Source organism: Haliotis rubra, unplaced genomic scaffold, assembly GCF_003918875.1.
Source record: "Haliotis rubra isolate DU_JTF1 unplaced genomic scaffold, ASM391887v1 Scf108, whole genome shotgun sequence".
Lineage (NCBI taxonomy): Eukaryota > Metazoa > Mollusca > Gastropoda > Lepetellida > Haliotidae > Haliotis > Haliotis rubra.
This window is the reverse complement of record NW_025764981.1, coordinates 2,230,934-2,251,288: the sequence shown is the minus strand read 5'-3', so window position 1 is coordinate 2,251,288 and position 20,355 is coordinate 2,230,934. Positions and strand designations below refer to the sequence as shown.

Here is a 20,355-nt window from a genome sequence, read left to right as displayed (position 1 = left end):
TCCGGATTAGTTCCGATTATGTTTTGCTGGTTTGTCAGCCCCATAAACGAACTTATGGGTTTTACCAAGGTGGTTCGTCTCTCTGTGTCCCGCGAACCGTTTTATCTCCCATTCAGCTCTGTCCTTTCTTTGATACAAAAGTCAGATATAAAATGGGGCTAGAATAAATCCACAGATTCTGAATGTCAATTTCCTATCCTACTGGGCTGGTTGATTGTTGTTTAACGCCGCACTCAGCAATATCCCAGCTATATAGAGACGGTTTGTAAATATTCTGGACCAGACAATCCAGTGATAAACATCATGAGCATCGATCTACGCAATTGGGACAAGATGGCATGTGCCAACCAAGTCGGTGAGCCTAACTATCAGATCCCGTTAGTCGCCTTTCACAAGCAAGGGTTGCAGAAGATTAATTGCAACCCGGGTCTTCACGGGTATCTCACTGGGTCATCTGTTCATTTTATGTGGATTCTCTCAGAAAATCTTAAATTTAAAGCATTATTCTGCAAGATGGTAAACTCTTGACTGCTTCACTTGGGCCTTTCCTTCCACATTAAAGGCACAATGTCTCACATTTTCGACAATAGTTTGGCCTATATTATATATATTGGGGTATATGCACTCACTTTAGCTTCCTATTGATGCAGTGAAGACGTACTATCGCTTACGACTTGCCTGAAATCGATAATTGAAACTTGGAGGCGAACAGCTTCCAAAACAGAGAACATTTGCCATGTATGGAATGTAAACAATTGTTGCGTACATTGAAAACTGTCGCACGCGGTGTTGTCGGTGTTTGCCGAACTGGTTCCAATCACAAGTTGTGGGTTGGATATTCGTAAAGAGCGCTCCAAGGGACATATCTCTATGGGGTTCGCGAGAGTCGATTTAATGCAACGTTGCAAAAATTCATTCGAACGTTTAAATTTAATATTTAAATCTAAATACGTAATGTATTTTAGAATAAATTATATGGTAGCTTCCCTGAGGGCTGATAGTATTATTGAGAGAAATGCATTATTTATTTTCAGAGAAATGTGGTGTGGTATAGTGCCTTTAAGTGGGCACCCTCTGATATAAGCTTTCAAAGACGCATCAAGCCCAACGCACTCAATCATTTTTGCCAGCTTCACGAAGATGTTAAGACCATTTGTAGTTAGTTTGTTCTTTAACCCAACACTCTGCAATATCCCAGGTATAAAACGGCGGTGCGAATTGTATAGAGTCTGGACCAGACAATCCATGGGTTGACATAATATATGAGCATGTATCTATAAAGTTGGATTACAGTGACATGAATCAGTCAAGACGGCAAGCGCAATCCAGTCGCATCTAGGGCTGCGCGATATAACCGGTTTACCGGTATTTACCGGCTAGACATGAAAACGATACGTATTGCGATACGCTGATCGAAAACCGGTATTTTGACATGCATTCGGAAAACTTCGTAACAATCGGAAATCTTCGGATATTTCCGTTTTTTTTAATTGTTCTTTTCCCTGTTTCATTAGTGCCAAAAGTTACTTACATTTTTATTTTGTCATGATTAAAAGGGTTGGGTTGTTTTAAGGTTAATCAATCATAGTGATTTTGTTGTGTTTTTGCTTTATAGTCAAGCATTAACTCGAATATAAATAGTTTTATGTTAAAAAAATAATTCTTGCAATATATTGCAATACATATCGCAATATATGCTTCCGCATCGCAATATATCGCAATATGAAAATTCTCTGCAATACCCACCCCTAGTCGCATCTTACAAGAAGCACGGGCTGTTGACGAAGCGGAGCTCGTTTCACGAAGCGATCGTAGCGCTACGACAGTCGTAAGTATGGGAGTTACGATCATCTTAAGCACTACGTTCTTTTTGTGGAACGGGTCCCTGGAGCTCGTTTCACGAAACGACCGTAGCGCTACGACCATCGTAACTCCTATAACGTGAAACTGCTTCGCTTCTTGAAACTGGTCCCAGGTCTAACCCGGAAAGGTGAGATGCTTGTACGTAACCCCATACAAACCGCGTGAGGATTCCAGTGTTGTTCCCAAGTATCCTATGTTCGCTGGACGAGGTGGACGTATAAAGTCAGACTGGACGGCTTCGTACCGTGACAGCGTTGTTCATGATATTAACCACACGTTCGTCCGGCTTAGACTCGGCCGCAGACCCATGAAGATCCGGGATAGAATAGGTCTTCAGCAACCCATGTGCTTGCCATAAAAGGCGACTATGCTTGTCGTAAGAGGCGACTATGTTTGTCGTAAGAGGCGACTAAAGGGATCGGGTGGTCAGTTTCGCTGACTTGGTTGACACATGTCATCGGTTCCCAATTGCGCAGATCGAGGCTCATGCTGTTGATCACTGGACTGTCTGGTCCAGGCTCGATTATTTACAGACCGCCGCCATATAGCTGGGATATTGCGGAGTGCGGCATAAAACTAAACTCACTCACTCACTAGACTCGGCCGCAATGATATAGTTGGAATACTGCTGAAGGCGGCTTAAAACAACATTCACCTACCTTATATAAATGACAGCCCAAATGCTGCATTGTTTAACTCACTCACTCATGATCGGTCACTAAAACAGTACAGTAGACAGAATATGAGAGTATGGGCGGGTGCTAATGAGATGATGACTTCAAGCAGGTGCTTGTATGAGTATTATATAGGGCATACTTCACTTTGTTATCGACCCGTGAAGATCCGGGTTAGAATTGGTCTCCAGTAACCCATGCTTGTAAGAGGCGGAAAACGGGATCGGGTGGTCAATCTCGCTGACTTGACAGACACATGTCATCGTATCCCAATTTCGTAGATCGATGCTCATGCTGTTGATGACTGGATTGTCTGGTCCCAGACTCGATTATTTACAGACTACCGTCATATAGCTGGAATATTGCTGAGTGTGGCGTTAAGCAACAAACAATCAATCAAATCAGTTTATTATCGAGGCCAAGGCCTTAGAATATCTCTTCTCTATATGGCAGCCATTCACCGTCCAACACACATCATCTCAAATAACTCGTCAGCATTTTACAAAACTACTTCCAAGTCCGATAAACTCAACGTGCAACTCTGCGTTTCAACGTCTAAGACGAGAAATCAGGTTAATGTACAGTCCTCCTTGGCAGTTCGCCAACTCAGAGATAGATTTGATCTCAAAATACTTCAACCAGCTTATAATCAACAAGTACAATAAAGATGTAATACGATTCCTATCTTTCAGTGTACACTGATTGATCACTGGTGAAGCTTCCAGTGTCGTTGTCTTTGCGATATATGTAATTTACATCATTCAGAATGATCGAAGTTCTAATGTGTCTGTTGAAGCCGAGGCTTTTTAATAGCATCGTGTAATCGATGCGGCTTCTCCTCCTATTTACTTGCCATGCCTTCGGGAATTTATAGCTGTTATCCTTTCAATACAAGGGGAGGTGCTGTAGCCTAGTGGTTAAAGCGTTCGCGTATCATGCAGAGAACCGGTTTCGATTCGTGACATGGGTACAATGTGTGAAGACCATTTCTGCTGGAACATTGCTAAAAGCGGCGTAAAACGTTAACTCATTCACTTTCAATACCAGACATTTAGAAACTATTATTTCTTTAAGCATTGGCCATTACGACGTCGTTTTCACATGTTAGATTACCTATGGCGATATGAATGAAATAGGTGTTTTTAATCTATACTGAGTAGCATATATGTAATAAATTCCGTTAGAATACACCTTCGTAACGAAGTGCGCATGTGTGGAACGTTTGTGATCATAACGATGTCGTTACTTCCGGTTTGGGGTCCCAATCCGCAAAGCGTTCGTAGCGTTACGACCTATCGTAACTCTATACTATATCATTGGCTCACGAATGTGCTACAGACGCATTGAGTGAGTGAGTTTTACGCCGCATTCAGCAATATTCCAGCTTATATGTGGCGGTCTGTGAATATTCGAGTCCGTACCGGACAATCCAGTGATCAACAGCATGAACATCGACCTGCGCAATTGGGATATGATGACATATGTCGACCAAGTCAGCGAGCCTGACCACCCGATTCCGTTAGTCGCCTCTTACGACAAGCATGAGTTACTGAAGATCACTTCTAACCCGGATCGTCACCGGTCGATTGTTTTAAGACAATGTTTGAGTGTGGGAGTGATTAGCTTAGCTCTAAGGTCGCTTTGTGTGGAGCTTGTGTGTCACCAGTGAATGCAGTCCGCTAGTGCGAGTTTGGTTATTCTTGGGTAGCCTAGCGGTTAAAGCGTTCGCTCGTCACACCAAAGACCCGGGTTCGATTCCCCACGTAGGTACAATATGTGAAGCCCATTTCTGGTGTTCCCCGCCGTGACATTGCTGGAAAGCAGCGTAAACCTAAACTCACTCGCTCACACTATGCTTGGGAAGTGTTGAGAAGTATATAAGCGTTATAGTCCGTTTGACTTCATTTTAGACCGATGAATTGCTCACTAACACAAAATCTAAGAAATGCAACAAAATCAAACTTTGCACAGTCACATGAAATTGACAGACCAACTCTGATGATTTGTCTCATAACTTTGGACACCCGAATAAAAAAGTTGTTTAACAAACAATCATTATTTTGTTGTCACTTTTCGCTAACAACTTTTTTTATTCGGGTGTCCAAAATTATGAGACAAATCATCAGAGTTGGTCTGTCGATTTCATGTGACTGTGCACAATTTGGTTTTGTTGCATTTATTAGATTTTGTGTTAGTGAGCAATTCATCGGTCTAAAATGAAGTCAAACGGACTATAGCATATGATGGCTTCAGCTGAAACCTAAATGCATGACTTGGTGTTGGACTCGCTGTTCACAATTCCATGAAGTGACATCAGTTCTAAGAGATACGGGAAACATCCAACATCTGAACATATAGAGGTACCCCGCCAGTAAAACACTTCAAAGAGGACAACAGCTTTTTCCGATGAATTGGTTCTCAACAATGGACAATCGTTCGTGAACATGAAGACTGACTGACTGACTGAGTTTAGTTTTACGCCGCTTTTAGCAATATTCCAGCAATATCACGGCGGGGGACACCAGAAATGGGCTTAACACATTGTGCCCATGTGGGGAATCGAACCCGGGTCTTCGGCGTGACGAGCCAACGCTTTAACCACTAGGCTACCCCACCGCCCCGTGAACATGAAGAGCAGAGGTTAAGAATAATGACCGTTACATGGTAACAAGTTCGTAGATGAATCGAAGCGTACGCTTGATGTATGGTCGAGTTTCAGATTTATCAGAGAGCTAATGCACATATACAATGAGACTTCCATAACTTCGGTTAACTCGATTGTGTATGTACTCTGAGAGAACAATCATGTTTGACCGTATATCCCTCGTTCTACAAATGTGGGCCCGGTTGTACAAACCGATCTTAGTGCTTTGACCACCTTAATTCTAGGTTAAAGAAAGGGAGGTCCAATCGTCTTTGAGCTAAGATCGCTATGTGCTCGTAGGCCGTGAAACTGTCTGGAAGGAACCTGTCGATTACACGACAATGGTTCCACCCTGTCGAGATTATCTTGGACAAGCTGGAAGGTTCAGATTGCCGAATATGTTCAGCTCGAAGAGACACGACACTCCTATGACAATTACATAGGTGAATATGCAGAACATTCCGAGTTTCACATTCAGCTTCCATCGGTTGACGAAGAGAGCGGCAATGAGCAGGGCCACCGTCACCAGCAGTATGAGGGAGTCGTACAGCAGGGCCCCGCTGCTGATGGCGACGGTCTCGCCTACGTTGACTGCGGCGGTCTCCAGTAACCATGGTAACCCCAGGCACATAAGAATGTTGAAGACGTTGCTTGCGATGGAATTCGAGACAGCCATGTCGCCGAGGCCTTTATAGAAGAAAAAAATCAAGATGTATATAAAACAGCATGACAGAAGAATGTCGTACATACTGAACCGTGTATCAGATATAATATAACGTATATTGTATATAATGCACCAAGTTTTGTCTGTAATGTACCTTGTGCACATTGTATTCTGTGTCGTGGATAATGTAAACTGACGTGTTAATGAAAGTACAAGCCTGGTGCTTTGGGGATAATTTTAAGAAAACGACGACAAATATTTTCAAAAGTGTTTGGAATGTGGCCTGCAGTTGACACACAGTGTCTGTGTGCTGTCCAAACCCTGCAGTTCTCACACAGCGTCTGTGTGCTGCCCAAACCCTGCAGTTGACACACAGTTTCTGTGTGCTGCCCAAACCCTGCAGTCGACACACAGTTTCTGTGTGCTGCCCAAACCCTGCAGTCGACACACAGTGTCTGTGTGCTGCCCAAACCCTGCAGTTGACACACAGTTTCTGTGTGCTGCCCAAACCCTGCAGTTGACACACAGTGTCTGTGTGCTGCCCAAACCCCGCAGTTCACACACAGTGTCTGTGTGCTGCCCAAACCCTGCAGTTCACACAGTGTCTGTGTGCTGCCCAAACCCTGCAGTTCACACACAGTGTCTGTGTGCTGCCCAAACCCTGCAGTTCACACACAGTGTCATTGTGCTGCCCAAACCCTGCAGTTGACACACAGTGTCTGTGTGCTGCCCAAACCCTGCAGTTCACACACAGTGTCTGTGTGCTGCCCAAACCCTGCAGTTCACACACAGTGTCTGTGTGCTGCCCAAACCCTGCAGTTCACACACAGTGTCTGTGTGCTGCCCAAACCCTGCAGTTCACACACAGTGTCATTGTGCTGCCCAAACCCTGCAGTTCACACAGTGTCTGTGTGCTGCCCAAACCCCGCAGTTGACACACAGTGTCTGTGTGCTGCCCAAACCCCGCAGTTCACACACAGTGTCTGTGTGCTACCCAAACCCTGCAGTTGACACACAGTGTCTGTGTGCTGCCCAAACCCTGCAGTTCACACACAGTGTCTGTGTGCTGCCCAAACCCCGCAGTTGACACACAGTGTCTGTGTGCTGCCCAAACCCTGCAGTTCACACACAGTGTCTGTGTGCTGCCCAAACCCTGCAGTTCTCACACACTGTCTGTGTGCTGTCCAAACCCTGCAGTTCTCACACAGCGTCTGTGTGCTGCCCAACCCTGCAGTTGACACACAGTGTCTGTGTGCTGCCCAAACCCTGCAGTTGACACACAGTCTCTGTGTGCTGTCCAAACCCTGCAGTTGACACACAGTGTCTGTGTGCTGCCCAAACCCCGCAGTTCACACACAGTGTCTGTGTGCTGCCCAAACCCGCAGTTCACACACAGTGTCTGTGTGCTGCCCAAACCCTGCAGTTGACACACAGTGTCTGTGTGCTGCCCAAACCCTGCAGTTCACACACAGTGTCTGTGTGCTGCCCAAACCCTGCAGTTGACACACAGTGTCTGTGTGCTGCCCAAACCCCGCAGTTGACACACAGTGTCTGTGTGCTGCCCAAACCCTGCAGTTCACACACAGTGTCTGTGTGCTGCCCAACCCTGCAGTTGACACACAGTGTCTGTGTGCTGCCCAAACCCCGCAGTTCACACACAGTGTCTGTGTGCTGCCCAACCCTGCAGTTGACACACAGTGTCTGTGTGCTGCCCAAACCCCGCAGTTGACACACAGTGTCTGTGTGCTGCCCAACCCTGCAGTTCACACACAGTGTCTGTGTGCTGCCCAAACCCCGCAGTTGACACACAGTGTCTGTGTGCTGCCCAACCCTGCAGTTCACACACAGTGTCTGTGTGCTGCCCAAACCCTGCAGTTGACACAGTGTCTGTGTGCTGCCCAAACCCCGCAGTTCACACACAGTGTCTGTGTGCTGCCCAAACCCTGCAGTTCACACAGTGTCTGTGTGCTGCCCAAACCCTGCAGTTGACACACAGTGTCTGTGTGCTGCCCAAACCCTGCAGTTGACACACAGTGTCTGTGTGCTGCCCAAATCCTGCAGTTCACACAGTGTCATTGTGCTGCCCAAACCCTGCAGTTCACACACAGTGTCTCGGTGTGCTGCCCAAACCCTGCAGTTCACACACAGTGTCTGTGTGCTGCCCAAACCCTGCAGTTCACACACAGTGTCTGTGTGCTGCCCAAACCCTGCAGTTGACACACAGTGTCTGTGTGCTGCCCAAACCCTGCAGTTGACACACAGTGTCTGTGTGCTGCCCAAACCTCTGCAGTTGACACACAGTGTCTGTGTGCTGCCCAAACCCCTGCAGTTCTGATTACAGTGTCACAGGTGCTGTCCACAGTGTCTGTGTGCTCCCCTGCAGCGTTCACACACAGTGTCTGTGTGCCCAAACCCTGCAGTTGACACACAGTGTCTGTGTGCAGGCTGACACCAGTGTCTGTGTGCTGCCCAACCCTGCAGTTCACACACTGTGTGTCTGTGTGCCGCCCAAACCCTGCAGTCTGTTACCACAGTGTCTGTGGTGCTGCCCCCTGCAGTTCACACACAGTGTCTGTGTGCTGCCCAAACCCTGCAGTTCACACACAGTGTCTGTGTGCTGCCCAAACCCTGCAGTTCATTACACACGCAGTCTGTGTGCTGCCCAAACCCCTGCAGTTTACACACAGTGTCTGTGTGCTGCCCAAACCCTGCAGTTGACACACAGTGTCTGTGTGCTGCCCAACCCTGCAGTTGACACACAGTGTCTGTGTGCTGCCCAAACCCAAACACGCGTGTCTGTGTGCTGCACCCCTGCAGTTCACACACAGTGTCTGTGTGCTGCCCAAACCCTGCAGTTCACACACAGTGTCTGTGTGCTGCCCAAACCCTGCAGTTGACACACAGTGTCTGTGTGCTGCCCAAACCCTGCAGTTGACACACAGTGTCTGTGTGCTGCCCAAACCCCGCAGTTGACACACAGTGTCTGTGTGCTGCCCAAACCCTGCAGTTCACACACAGTGTCTGTGTGCTGCCCTAAACCCTGCAGTGGCTGCCCAAACCCCGCAGTTCACACACACTGTGTGCTGCCCAAAACCCTGCAGTTGTACTTGCGCTGTGTGCCCAAACCCTGCAGTTCACACACAGTGTCTGTGTGCTGCCCAAACCCTGCAGTTCACACACAGTGTCTGTGTGCTGCCCAAACCCAGTTGCAGTTCACACAGTGTCTGTGTGCTGCCCAAACCCTGCAGTTGGCACACAGTGTCTGTGTCTTAAACCTCCTGCAGTTGGATACCACAGTGTCTGTGTGCTGCCCAAACCCTGCAGTTGGCTGTGTGCTGCCCAAACACAGAGTCTTTGTGCTGCCCAAACCCTGCAGTTCACACACAGTGTCTGTGTGCTGCCCAACCCTGCAGTTGGCACACAGTGTCTGTGTGCTGCCCAAACCCTGCAGTTCACACACAGTGTCTGTGTGCTGCCCAACCCTGCAGTTCACACACAGTGTCTGTGTGCTGCCCAAACCCTGCAGTTGACACACAGTGTCTGTGTGCTGCCAAAACCCTGCAGTTCACACACAGTGTCTGTGTGCTGCCCAACCCTGCAGTTGACACACAGTGTCTGTGTGCTGCCCAAACCCCGCAGTTCTGTGTTGCCCACACACAGTGTCTGTGTGCCCTGCAAACCCCTGCAGTTCACAACCGTGTCTGTGTGCTGCCCAACCCACAGTTGACACACAGTGTCTGTGTGCTGCCCAAACCCAACAGAGGCAAAACAAAACACGTTAAAAAATATTTACGTTCTTCGAAAATAATCCCAAAGCCCAGTTGTGTACTTTCTTCTGTACGCCGGTTCCCATGTCATGTACCTTTTGGTATCTGTTATACCATGTATTGCATTAAAAGTATATTTATGTACAATGTACCATATTGTGTGCAAAATGTTCCCTGTAACATATATTGCATATCATGTACCATATGTCGTATTTTATGTACCATATGTCGTATTTTATGTACCATATATGATCGTATTTTATGTACCATATATCGTATTTTATGTATCACATGTCGTATTTTATGTACCATATGTCGTATTTTATGTACCATATGCCGTATTTTATGTACGATATATCTTATTTTATGTACCATATGTCGTATTTTATGTACCATATGTCGTATTTTATGTACCATATATGATCGTATTTTATGTACCATATATCGTATTTTATGTATCACATGTCGTATTTTATGTACCATATGTCGTATTTTATGTAACATATGTCGTATTTTATGTACGATATATCTTATTTTATGTACCATATTTTATGTACCATATATCGTATTTTATGTACCATATATCGTATTTTATGAACCATATATCGTATTTTATGAACCATATGTCGTATTTGATGTACCATATGTCGTATTTTATGTACCATATATCTTATTTTATGTACCATGTGTCGTATTTTATGTACCATATGTCGTATTTTATGTACCATATATCTTATTTTATGTACCATATGTCGTATTTTATGTACCATATAGCGTATTTTATGAACCATATATCGTATTTTATGTGCCATATGTCGTATTTTATGTACCATATGTCGTATATTGTGAATCACTTGACATGCATAATGCAGAGCTACAGATAACTTTTTGAGGCATTGAGTGATGTACTCGCTTGTGTTCATTTCAATTGGGTATCCTAATTTTCCTTTGATTAACCAAATAAATTGTACTCACCTCACTCAAACTAATTTGGGGATTTTGCTGTTTTCCATTAATTATAAAAGTATGATAAAGTTTAAATGTTGGTTTACGTGCTTGTTATTTGTATTTGATCAGTAATTTGAAAAACCATAAGAAAGACTGCAAGTTGCCACGTTCATGTGCTGAAATAGAACCTCTCATTATACCTCACTTATTTTATCTCTCCTCAGTAACACCCGAGCTAAGATTTGACAGTTCTGTGTGTACGCATGTAAGATCAAATTTATTGAGTATTTATAAAAATTCAAGTACGCAACAGACATAATAAGAATTGAGTTTTCACATAAATATTTGCGTAATTTACGCAGATACGCAGCTTATCTGTACCTCTGATAATGTGTAGCATATCGTATATGTTCTATGTGCCGCATGTAATATAAATGTTATCGTTTTATCCTGATTTGGTTGATCCTTTAACTTACTCATTGTCAAACTCTAAAAAAACTCGCACTCACAAACTCGCGGACCCACGTTCACGCTCTCACCCACGGACCACCCAATTCACCGTGCAGAGTGGCGTCCCTTGGGCTCTCCAAAATCCTTGGTTCGCCCCTGAGTGTAGAGTTTTGTCAGAACCAAACATAAATACAGTAGTTGGCCATAAGTGAGTCATCATTAGCGAAATTTCCATAGACTTACACCATGTTAATTAACTGTTGCATGAATAATTTTCATAAATTGAGTAGTCATTTTATTTTGATATTTTGCAAACATCTTGGAAATCTTCAGCTACGGGTACATAATTTTCTTTCATCTTTCCGTTGATTAGTTATCGAATGGCACCTGATTAAGCACCATATATAAGCACAACTTTTTATCTATCCCATAGACAGCCATGTTAAACCTGATTGCCATGTCTAATATAAGTTGTTGAAATAGTTGCAGTTTTCTTAATAATCAGCGGAAAATTGAATGGAAATTATTTCCCAACTGGTAGATAAGTAATGAAAGCAATTCGAACGAAACAAAATTTATGAAAACTATTCTTGCAAGAGCAAATGACTCACTTATGGCTAACAATCGCTTCCCTCTCATGTAAAGATGACACCACGTTATATAAGTGGATAAAGCCGGCGTTAAACCCAACTCACTCGCTCTCTTAACGCACACGCACGCACGCACGCACGCACGCACGCACACACGACAACGCACGCGCGAACACACACATAAGTAAACAACGACAGGCACACCCAATGTCTGTCTGTCTCTCATACACATCTATACAGACCCTGACTCACCGTCCCTGGCCACATACAGGCTAGCCAGACAGTCCGGGACACTGGTACCTGCAGACAGGAGCGTCAGCCCCATCACTGTGTCCGGGATCTCTAGCGCGTCACCTGGTTGGACAACAACAACATTCTGTATAAAACTTGGTTACAGTAACCACACTAACACATAGTTACTCAACAACTGGTTCCACACTAACACATGGTTACTCAACAACTGGCTCTACACTAACACATGGTTACTCAACAACTGGCTCCACACTAACACATGGTTACTCAACAACTGGCTCTACACTAACACATGGCTACTCAACAACTGGCTCCACACTAACACATAGTTACTCAACAACTGGCTCCACACTAACACATAGTTACTCAACAACTGGTTCCACACTAACACATAGTTACTCAACAACTGGTTCCACACTAACACATGGCTACTCAACAACTGGCTCCACACTAACACATGGTTACTCAACAACTGGCTCTACACTAACACATGGCTACTCAACAACTGGCTCCACACTAACACATGGTTACTCAACAACTGGCTCCACACTAACACATGGCTACTCAACAACTGGCTCTACACTAACACATAGTTACTCAACAACTGGCTCCACACTAACACATGGCTACTCAACAACTGGCTCCATACTAACACATGGTTACTCAACAACTGGCTCCACACTAACACATAGTTACTCAACAACTGGCTCCACACTAACACATGGCTACTCAACAACTGGCTCCACACTAACACATAGTTACTCAACAACTGGCTCCACACTAACACATGGCTACTCAACAACTGGCTCCACACTAACACATGGCTACTCAACAACTGGCTCCACACTAACACATAGTTACTCAACAACTGGCTCCACACTAACACATAGTTACTCAACAACTGGCTCCACACTAACACATAGTTACTCAACAACTGGCTCCACACTAACACATAGTTACTCAACAACTGGCTCCACACTAACACATGGTTACTCAACAACTGGCTCTACACTAACACATGGTTACTCAACAACTGGCTCTACACTAACACATAGTTACTCAACAACTGGCTCCACACTAACACATGGCTACTCAACAACTGGCTCTACACTAACACATGGTTACTCAACAACTGGCTCCACACTAACACATGGCTACTCAACAACTGGCTCCACACTAACACATGGCTACTCAACAACTGGCTCTACACTAACACATGGCTACTCAACAACTGGCTCCACACTAACACATAGTTACTCAACAACTGGCTCCACACTAACACATAGTTACTCAACAACTGGCTCCACACTAACACATGGCTACTCAACAACTGGCTCCACACTAACACATGGCTACTCAACAACTGGCTCCACACTAACACATAGTTACTCAACAACTGGCTCCACACTAACACATGGCTACTCAACAACTGGCTCCACACTAACACATAGTTACTCAACAACTGGCTCCACACTAACACATAGTTACTCAACAACTGGCTCCACACTAACACATAGTTACTCAACAACTGGCTCCACACTAACACATGGCTACTCAACAACTGGCTCTACACTAACACATGGTTACTCAACAACTGGCTCCACACTAACACATGGCTATTCAACAACTGGCTCTACACTAACACATGGTTAGTCAACAACTGGCTCCATACTAACACATAGTTACTCAACAACTGGCTCCATACTAACACATGGCTACTCAACAACGGGCTCCACACTAACACATAGTTACTCAACAACTGGCTCCACACTAACACATGGGTACTCAACAACTGGCTCCACACTAACACATGGTTACTCAACAACTGGCTCCACACTAACACATAGTTACTCAACAACTGGCTCCACACTAACACATGGCTACTCAACAACTGGCTCCACACTAACACATGGCTACTCAACAACTGGCTCTACACTAACACATGGCTACTCAACAACTGGCTCTACACTAACACATGGTTAGTCAACAACTGGCTCCACACTAACACATGGCTATTCAACAACTGGCTCTACACTAACACATGGTTAGTCAACAACTGGCTCCATACTAACACATAGTTACTCAACAACTGGCTCCATACTAACACATGGCTACTCAACAACGGGCTCCACACTAACACATGGTTAGTCAACAACTGGCTCTACACTAACACATGGTTAGTCAACAACTGGCTCCATACTAACACATGGCTACTCAACAACGGGCTCCACACTAACACATGGTTACTCAACAACTGGCTCCACACTAACACATGGTTACTCAACAACTGGCTCTACACTAACACATGGCTACTCAACAACTGGCTCCACACTAACACATAGTTACTCAACAACTGGCTCCACACTAACACATAGTTACTCAACAACTGGCTCCACACTAACACATGGCTACTCAACAACTGGCTCTACACTAACACATGGTTACTCAACAACTGGCTCCACACTAACACATGGCTATTCAACAACTGGTTTCTACACTAACACATGGTTAGTCAACAACTGGCTCCATACTACACATAGTTACTCAACAACTGGCTCCATACTAACACATGGCTACTCAACAACGGGCTCCACACTAACACATAGTTACTCAACAACTGGCTCCACACTAACACATGGGTACTCAACAACTGGCTCCACACTAACACATGGTTACTCAACAACTGGCTCCACACTAACACATAGTTACTCAACAACTGGCTCCACACTAACACATGGCTACTCAACAACTGGCTCCACACTAACACATGGCTACTCAACAACTGGCTCTCTACACTAACACATGGCTACTCAACAACTGGCTCTCTACACTAAACATGGTTAGTCAACAACTGGCTCCACACTAACACATGGCTATTCAACAACTGGCTCTACACTTAATTAACACATGGTTAGTCAACAACTGGCTCCATACTAACACATAGTTACTCAACAACTGGCTCCATACTAACACATGGCTACTCAACAACGGGCTCCACACTAACACATGGTTAGTCAACAACTGGCTCTACACTAACACATGGTTAGTCAACAACTGGCTCCATACTAACACATGGCTACTCAACAACGGGCTCCACACTAACACATGGTTACTCAACAACTGGCTCCACACTAACACATAGTTACTCAACAACTGGCTCTACACTAACACATAGTTACTCAACAACTGGCTCCATACTAACACATGGTTACTCAACAACTGGCTCCATACTAACACATAGTTACTCAACAACTGGCTCCACACTAACACATGGTTACTCAACAACTGGCTCCATACTAACACATGGCTACTCAACAACTGGCTCCACACTAACACATGGTTACTCAACAACTGGCTCTACACTAACACATGGCTACTCAACAACTGGCTCCACACTAACACATGGCTATTCAACAACTGGCTCTACACTAACACATGGTTAGTCAACAACTGGCTCTACACTAACACATGGTTAGTCAACAACTGGCTCCATACTAACACATGGCTACTCAACAACGGGCTCCACACTAACACATGGTTACTCAACAACTGGCTCCACACTAACACATAGTTACTCAACAACTGGCTCTACACTAACACATAGTTATTCAACAACTGGCTCCATACTAACACATGGTTACTCAACAACTGGCTCCATACTAACACATAGTTACTCAACAACTGGCTCCACACTAACACATGGTTACTCAACAACTGGCTCCATACTAACACATGGCTACTCAACAACTGGCTCCACACTAACACATGGTTACTCAACAACTGGCTCTACACTAACACATGGCTACTCAACAACTGGCTCCACACTAACACATGGCTACTCAACAACTGGCTCTACACTAACACATGGCTACTCAACAACTGGCTCTACACTAACACATGGCTACTCAACAACTGGCTCCACACTAACACATGGTTACTCAACAACTGGCTCCACACTAACACATGGCTATTCAACAACTGGCTCCACACTAACACATGGTTACTCAACAACTGGCTCTACACTAACACATGGTTAGTCAACAACTGGCTCCACACTAACACATGGCTATTCAACAACTGGCTCTACACTAACACATGGTTAGTCAACAACTGGCTCCACACTAACACATGGTTACTCAACAACTGGCTCCATACTAACACATAGTTACTCAACAACTGGCTCCACACTAACACATGGCTACTCAACAACTGGCTCCACACTTACACATGGCTATTCAACAACTGGCTCCACACTAACACATGGCTACTCCACAACGCCAGGTTACACAGCAATACCTTCTTACACAACACATGGCTGTTCAAAAACCCATTGTTTCATAACAATACCCTGTTGCTCAACCTGGGCATAATACCATTTACAGCAATGCATACAGCAATGTCTGGGTGCACAACACCGTAGAGCATAACACTACATTGTCACACAGCAATACCTGGGTGCACAACACCGGAGAGCATAACACTACATTGTCACACAGCAATACCTGGGTGCACAACACCGTAGAGCATAACACTACATTGTCACACAGCAATACCTGGGTGCACAACACCGTAGAACATAACACTACATTGTCACACAGCAATACCTGGGTGCACAACACCGTAGAGCATAACACTACATTGTCACACAGCAATACCTGGGTGCACAACACCGTAGAACATAACACTACATTGTCACACAGCAATACCTGGGTGCACAACACCGTAGAGCATAACATTACACACAGCAATACCTGGGCGAACATAACACTACATTGTCACACAGCAATACCTGGGTGCACAACACCACAACAATACTCCCTGTTGCACCGTAGAGCATAACACTACATTGTCACACAGCAATACCCTATTGCACAACACCGGAGAGCATAACATAACACTAACATCACACAGCAACACCTGTGCACAACACCGGAGACATAACACTACATTGTCACACAGCAATACCTGGATTGCAACAACGCAAGCATAACACTACATTGTCACACAGCAATACCTGGGTGCACAACACCGGATAGCATAACACTACATTGTCATCACAGCAATACCTGGGTGCACAACACCGGAGAGCATAACACTACATTGTCACACAGCAATACCTGGGTGCACAACACCGGAGAGCATAACACTACATTGTCACACAGCAATACCTGGGTGCACAACACCGGAGAGCATAACACTACATTGTCAAACAGCAATGCCTGGGTGCACAACACCGCAGACACACATTGTATAACACTACATTATCACACAGCAATACCTGGGTGCACAACACCGGAGAACATAACTACACTACATTGTCACACAGCAATACCTGGGTGCACAACACCGAGAGCATAACACTACATTGTCACACAACAATACCTGGGTGCACAACAAGAATAACATTACGTTGTCACACGGCAATAGAGTGCACAAACCAGCATAACACTACATTGTCACACAGCAATACCTGGGTGCACAACACCGGAGAGCATAACACTACATTGTCACACAGCAATACCTGGGTGCACAACACCGTAGAGCATAACACTACATTTGTCACACAAGCAATAAGAGCATAACTGGGTGCACAACACAACACCGTAGAACATAACACTACATTGTCACACAGCAAGAGCCACTACATTGCACACAATACCCACAACACCGAGAGCATAACACTACATTGTCACACAGCAATACCTGGGTGCACAACACCGGAGAGCATAACACTACATTGTCACAACAGCAATACCTGGATTGCACAAGAACACAGCACCGGAGCATAACACTACATTGTCACACAGCAATACCTGGGTGCACAACACCGGAGAGCATAACACTACATTGTCACACAGCAATGCCTGGAGCATGGCACTACATTGCACAACACTGGTGCGTACCGAGCATAACACTACATTGTCACACAGCAATACCTGGGTGCACAATACCGTAGAGCATAACACTACATTGTCACACAGCAATACCTGGGTGCACAACACCGTAGAGCATAACGCTTCATTGTCACACAGCAATACCTGGGTGCACAACACCGTAGAGCATAACACTACATTGTTACACAGCAATACCTGGGTGCACAACACCGTAGAGCATAACGCTACATTGTCACACGGCAATACCTGGGTGCACAACACCGTAGAGCATAACACTACATTGTCACACGGCAATACCCTGTTGCACAACACCGTAGAACATAACACTACATTGTCACACAGCAATACCCTGTTGCACAACACCGTAGAACATAACACTACATTGTCACACAGCAATACCCTATTGCACAACACCGTAGAGCATAACACTTCATTGTCACACAACAATACCCTGTTGCACAACACCGGAGAGCATAACACTACATTGTCACACAGCAATACCTGGGTTGCAACACCAGAGAGCATAACACTACATTGTCACACAGCAATACCTGGGTGCACAACACCGGAGAGCATAACACTACATTGTCACACAGCAATACCTGGGTGCACAACACCGTAGAGCATAACACTACATTGTCACACAGCAATACCTGGGTGCACAACACCGGAGAGCATAACACTACATTGTCACACAGCAATGCCTGGGTACACAGCACCGGAGAGCATAACACTACATTGTCACACAGCAATACCTGGGTGCACAACACCGTAGCTTTTATAACAGTACATTGTCACACAGCAAGTACCCTGGGTGCACAACACCGGAGAGCATAACACTACATTGTCACACAGCAATGCCTGGGTGCACAACACCGTAAAAGCATAACACTACATTGTCACACGGCAATACCTGGGTGCAAAACACCATAGAGCACAACACTACATTGTCACACAGCAATACCTGGGTTCACAACACCGTAGAGCATAACACTACATTGTCACACAACAATACCTGTGTGCACAACACCGTAGAACATAACACTACATTGTCACACAACAATACCTGTGTGCATAGCACCGTAGAGCATAACACTACATTGTCACACAACAATACCCTGTTGCATAACACCGTAGAGCATAATACTACATTGTCACACAGCAATACCTGGGTGTACAACACCGTAGAGCATAACACTACATTGTCACACAGCAATACCTGGGTGCACAACACCGGAGAGCATAACACTACATTGTCACACAGGAATACCTGCGTGCACAACACCGGAGAGCATAACACTACATTGTCACACAGCAATACCTGGGTGCACAACACCGGAGAGCATATCACTACATTGTCACACAGCAATACCTGGGTACACAACACCGTAGAGCATAACACTACATTGTCACACAGCAATACCTGGGTGCACAACACCGTAGAGCATAACGCTTCATTGTCACACAGCAATACCTGGGTGCACAACACCGTAGAGCATAACACTACATTGTCACACAGCAATACCTGGGTGCACAACACCGTAGAGCATAACGCTACATTGTCACACGGCAATACCTGGGTGCACAACACCGTAGAGCATAACACTACATTGTCACACGGCAATACCCTGTTGCACAACACCGTAGAACATAACACTACATTGTCACACGGCAATACCCTGTTGCACAACACCGTAGAACATAACACTACATTGTCACACAGCAATACCCTATTGCACAACACCGTAGAGCATAACACTTCATTGTCACACAACAATACCCTGTTGCACAACACCGGAGAGCATAACACTACATTGTCACACAGCAATACCTGGGTGCACAACACCAGAGAGCATAACACTACATTGTCACACAGCAATACCTGGGTGCACAACACCGGAGAGCATAACACTACATTGTCAAACAGCAATACCTGGGTGCACAACACCGTAGAGCATAACACTACATTGTCACACAGCAATACCTGGGTGCACAACACCGGAGAGCATAACACTACATTGTCACACAGCAATGCCTGGGTACACAGCACCGGAGAGCATAACACTACATTGTCAAACAGCAATACCTGGGTGCACAACACCGTAGCACATAACAGTACATTGTCACACAGCAGTACCTGGGTGCACAACACCGGAGAGCATAACACTACATTGTCACACAGCAATGCCTGGGTGCACAACACCGTAAAGCATAACACTACATTGTCACACAGCAATACCTGGGTGCAAAACACCATAGAGCACAACACTACATTGTCACACAGCAATACCTGGGTTCACAACACCGTAGAGCATAACACTACATTGTCACACAACAATACCTGTGTGCACAACACCGTAGAACATAACACTACATTGTCACACAACAATACCTGTGTGCATAGCACCGTAGAGCATAACACTACATTGTCACACAACAATACCCTGTTGCATAACACCGTAGAGCATAACACTACATTGTCACACAGCAATACCTGAGTGCACAACACCGTAGAGCATAATACTACATTGTCACACAGCAATACCTGGGTGTACAACACCGTAGAGTATAACACTACATTGTCACACAGCAATACCTGGGTGCACAAC

At 45.1% G+C, this 20,355-nt stretch overlaps 1 protein-coding gene across 1 annotated transcript in view; it reads right to left on the bottom strand.

The window, feature by feature from the left end:
• Positions 1 to 5,240: 5,240 nt before the first annotated feature.
• Positions 5,241 to 20,355, bottom strand: part of LOC124281593 (sodium/potassium/calcium exchanger 4-like) — a 28,434-nt gene continuing 13,319 nt past the window's right edge. The window contains exons 8-9 of the mRNA XM_046717535.1: positions 11,853 to 11,954; positions 5,241 to 5,868 (exon numbers count right to left, since the gene is read on the bottom strand). Coding sequence (XP_046573491.1) covers positions 5,543 to 5,868; positions 11,853 to 11,954 — 428 coding nt within the window. The 3' untranslated portion in view covers positions 5,241 to 5,542. The remainder of the gene's footprint in view (positions 5,869 to 11,852; positions 11,955 to 20,355) is intronic.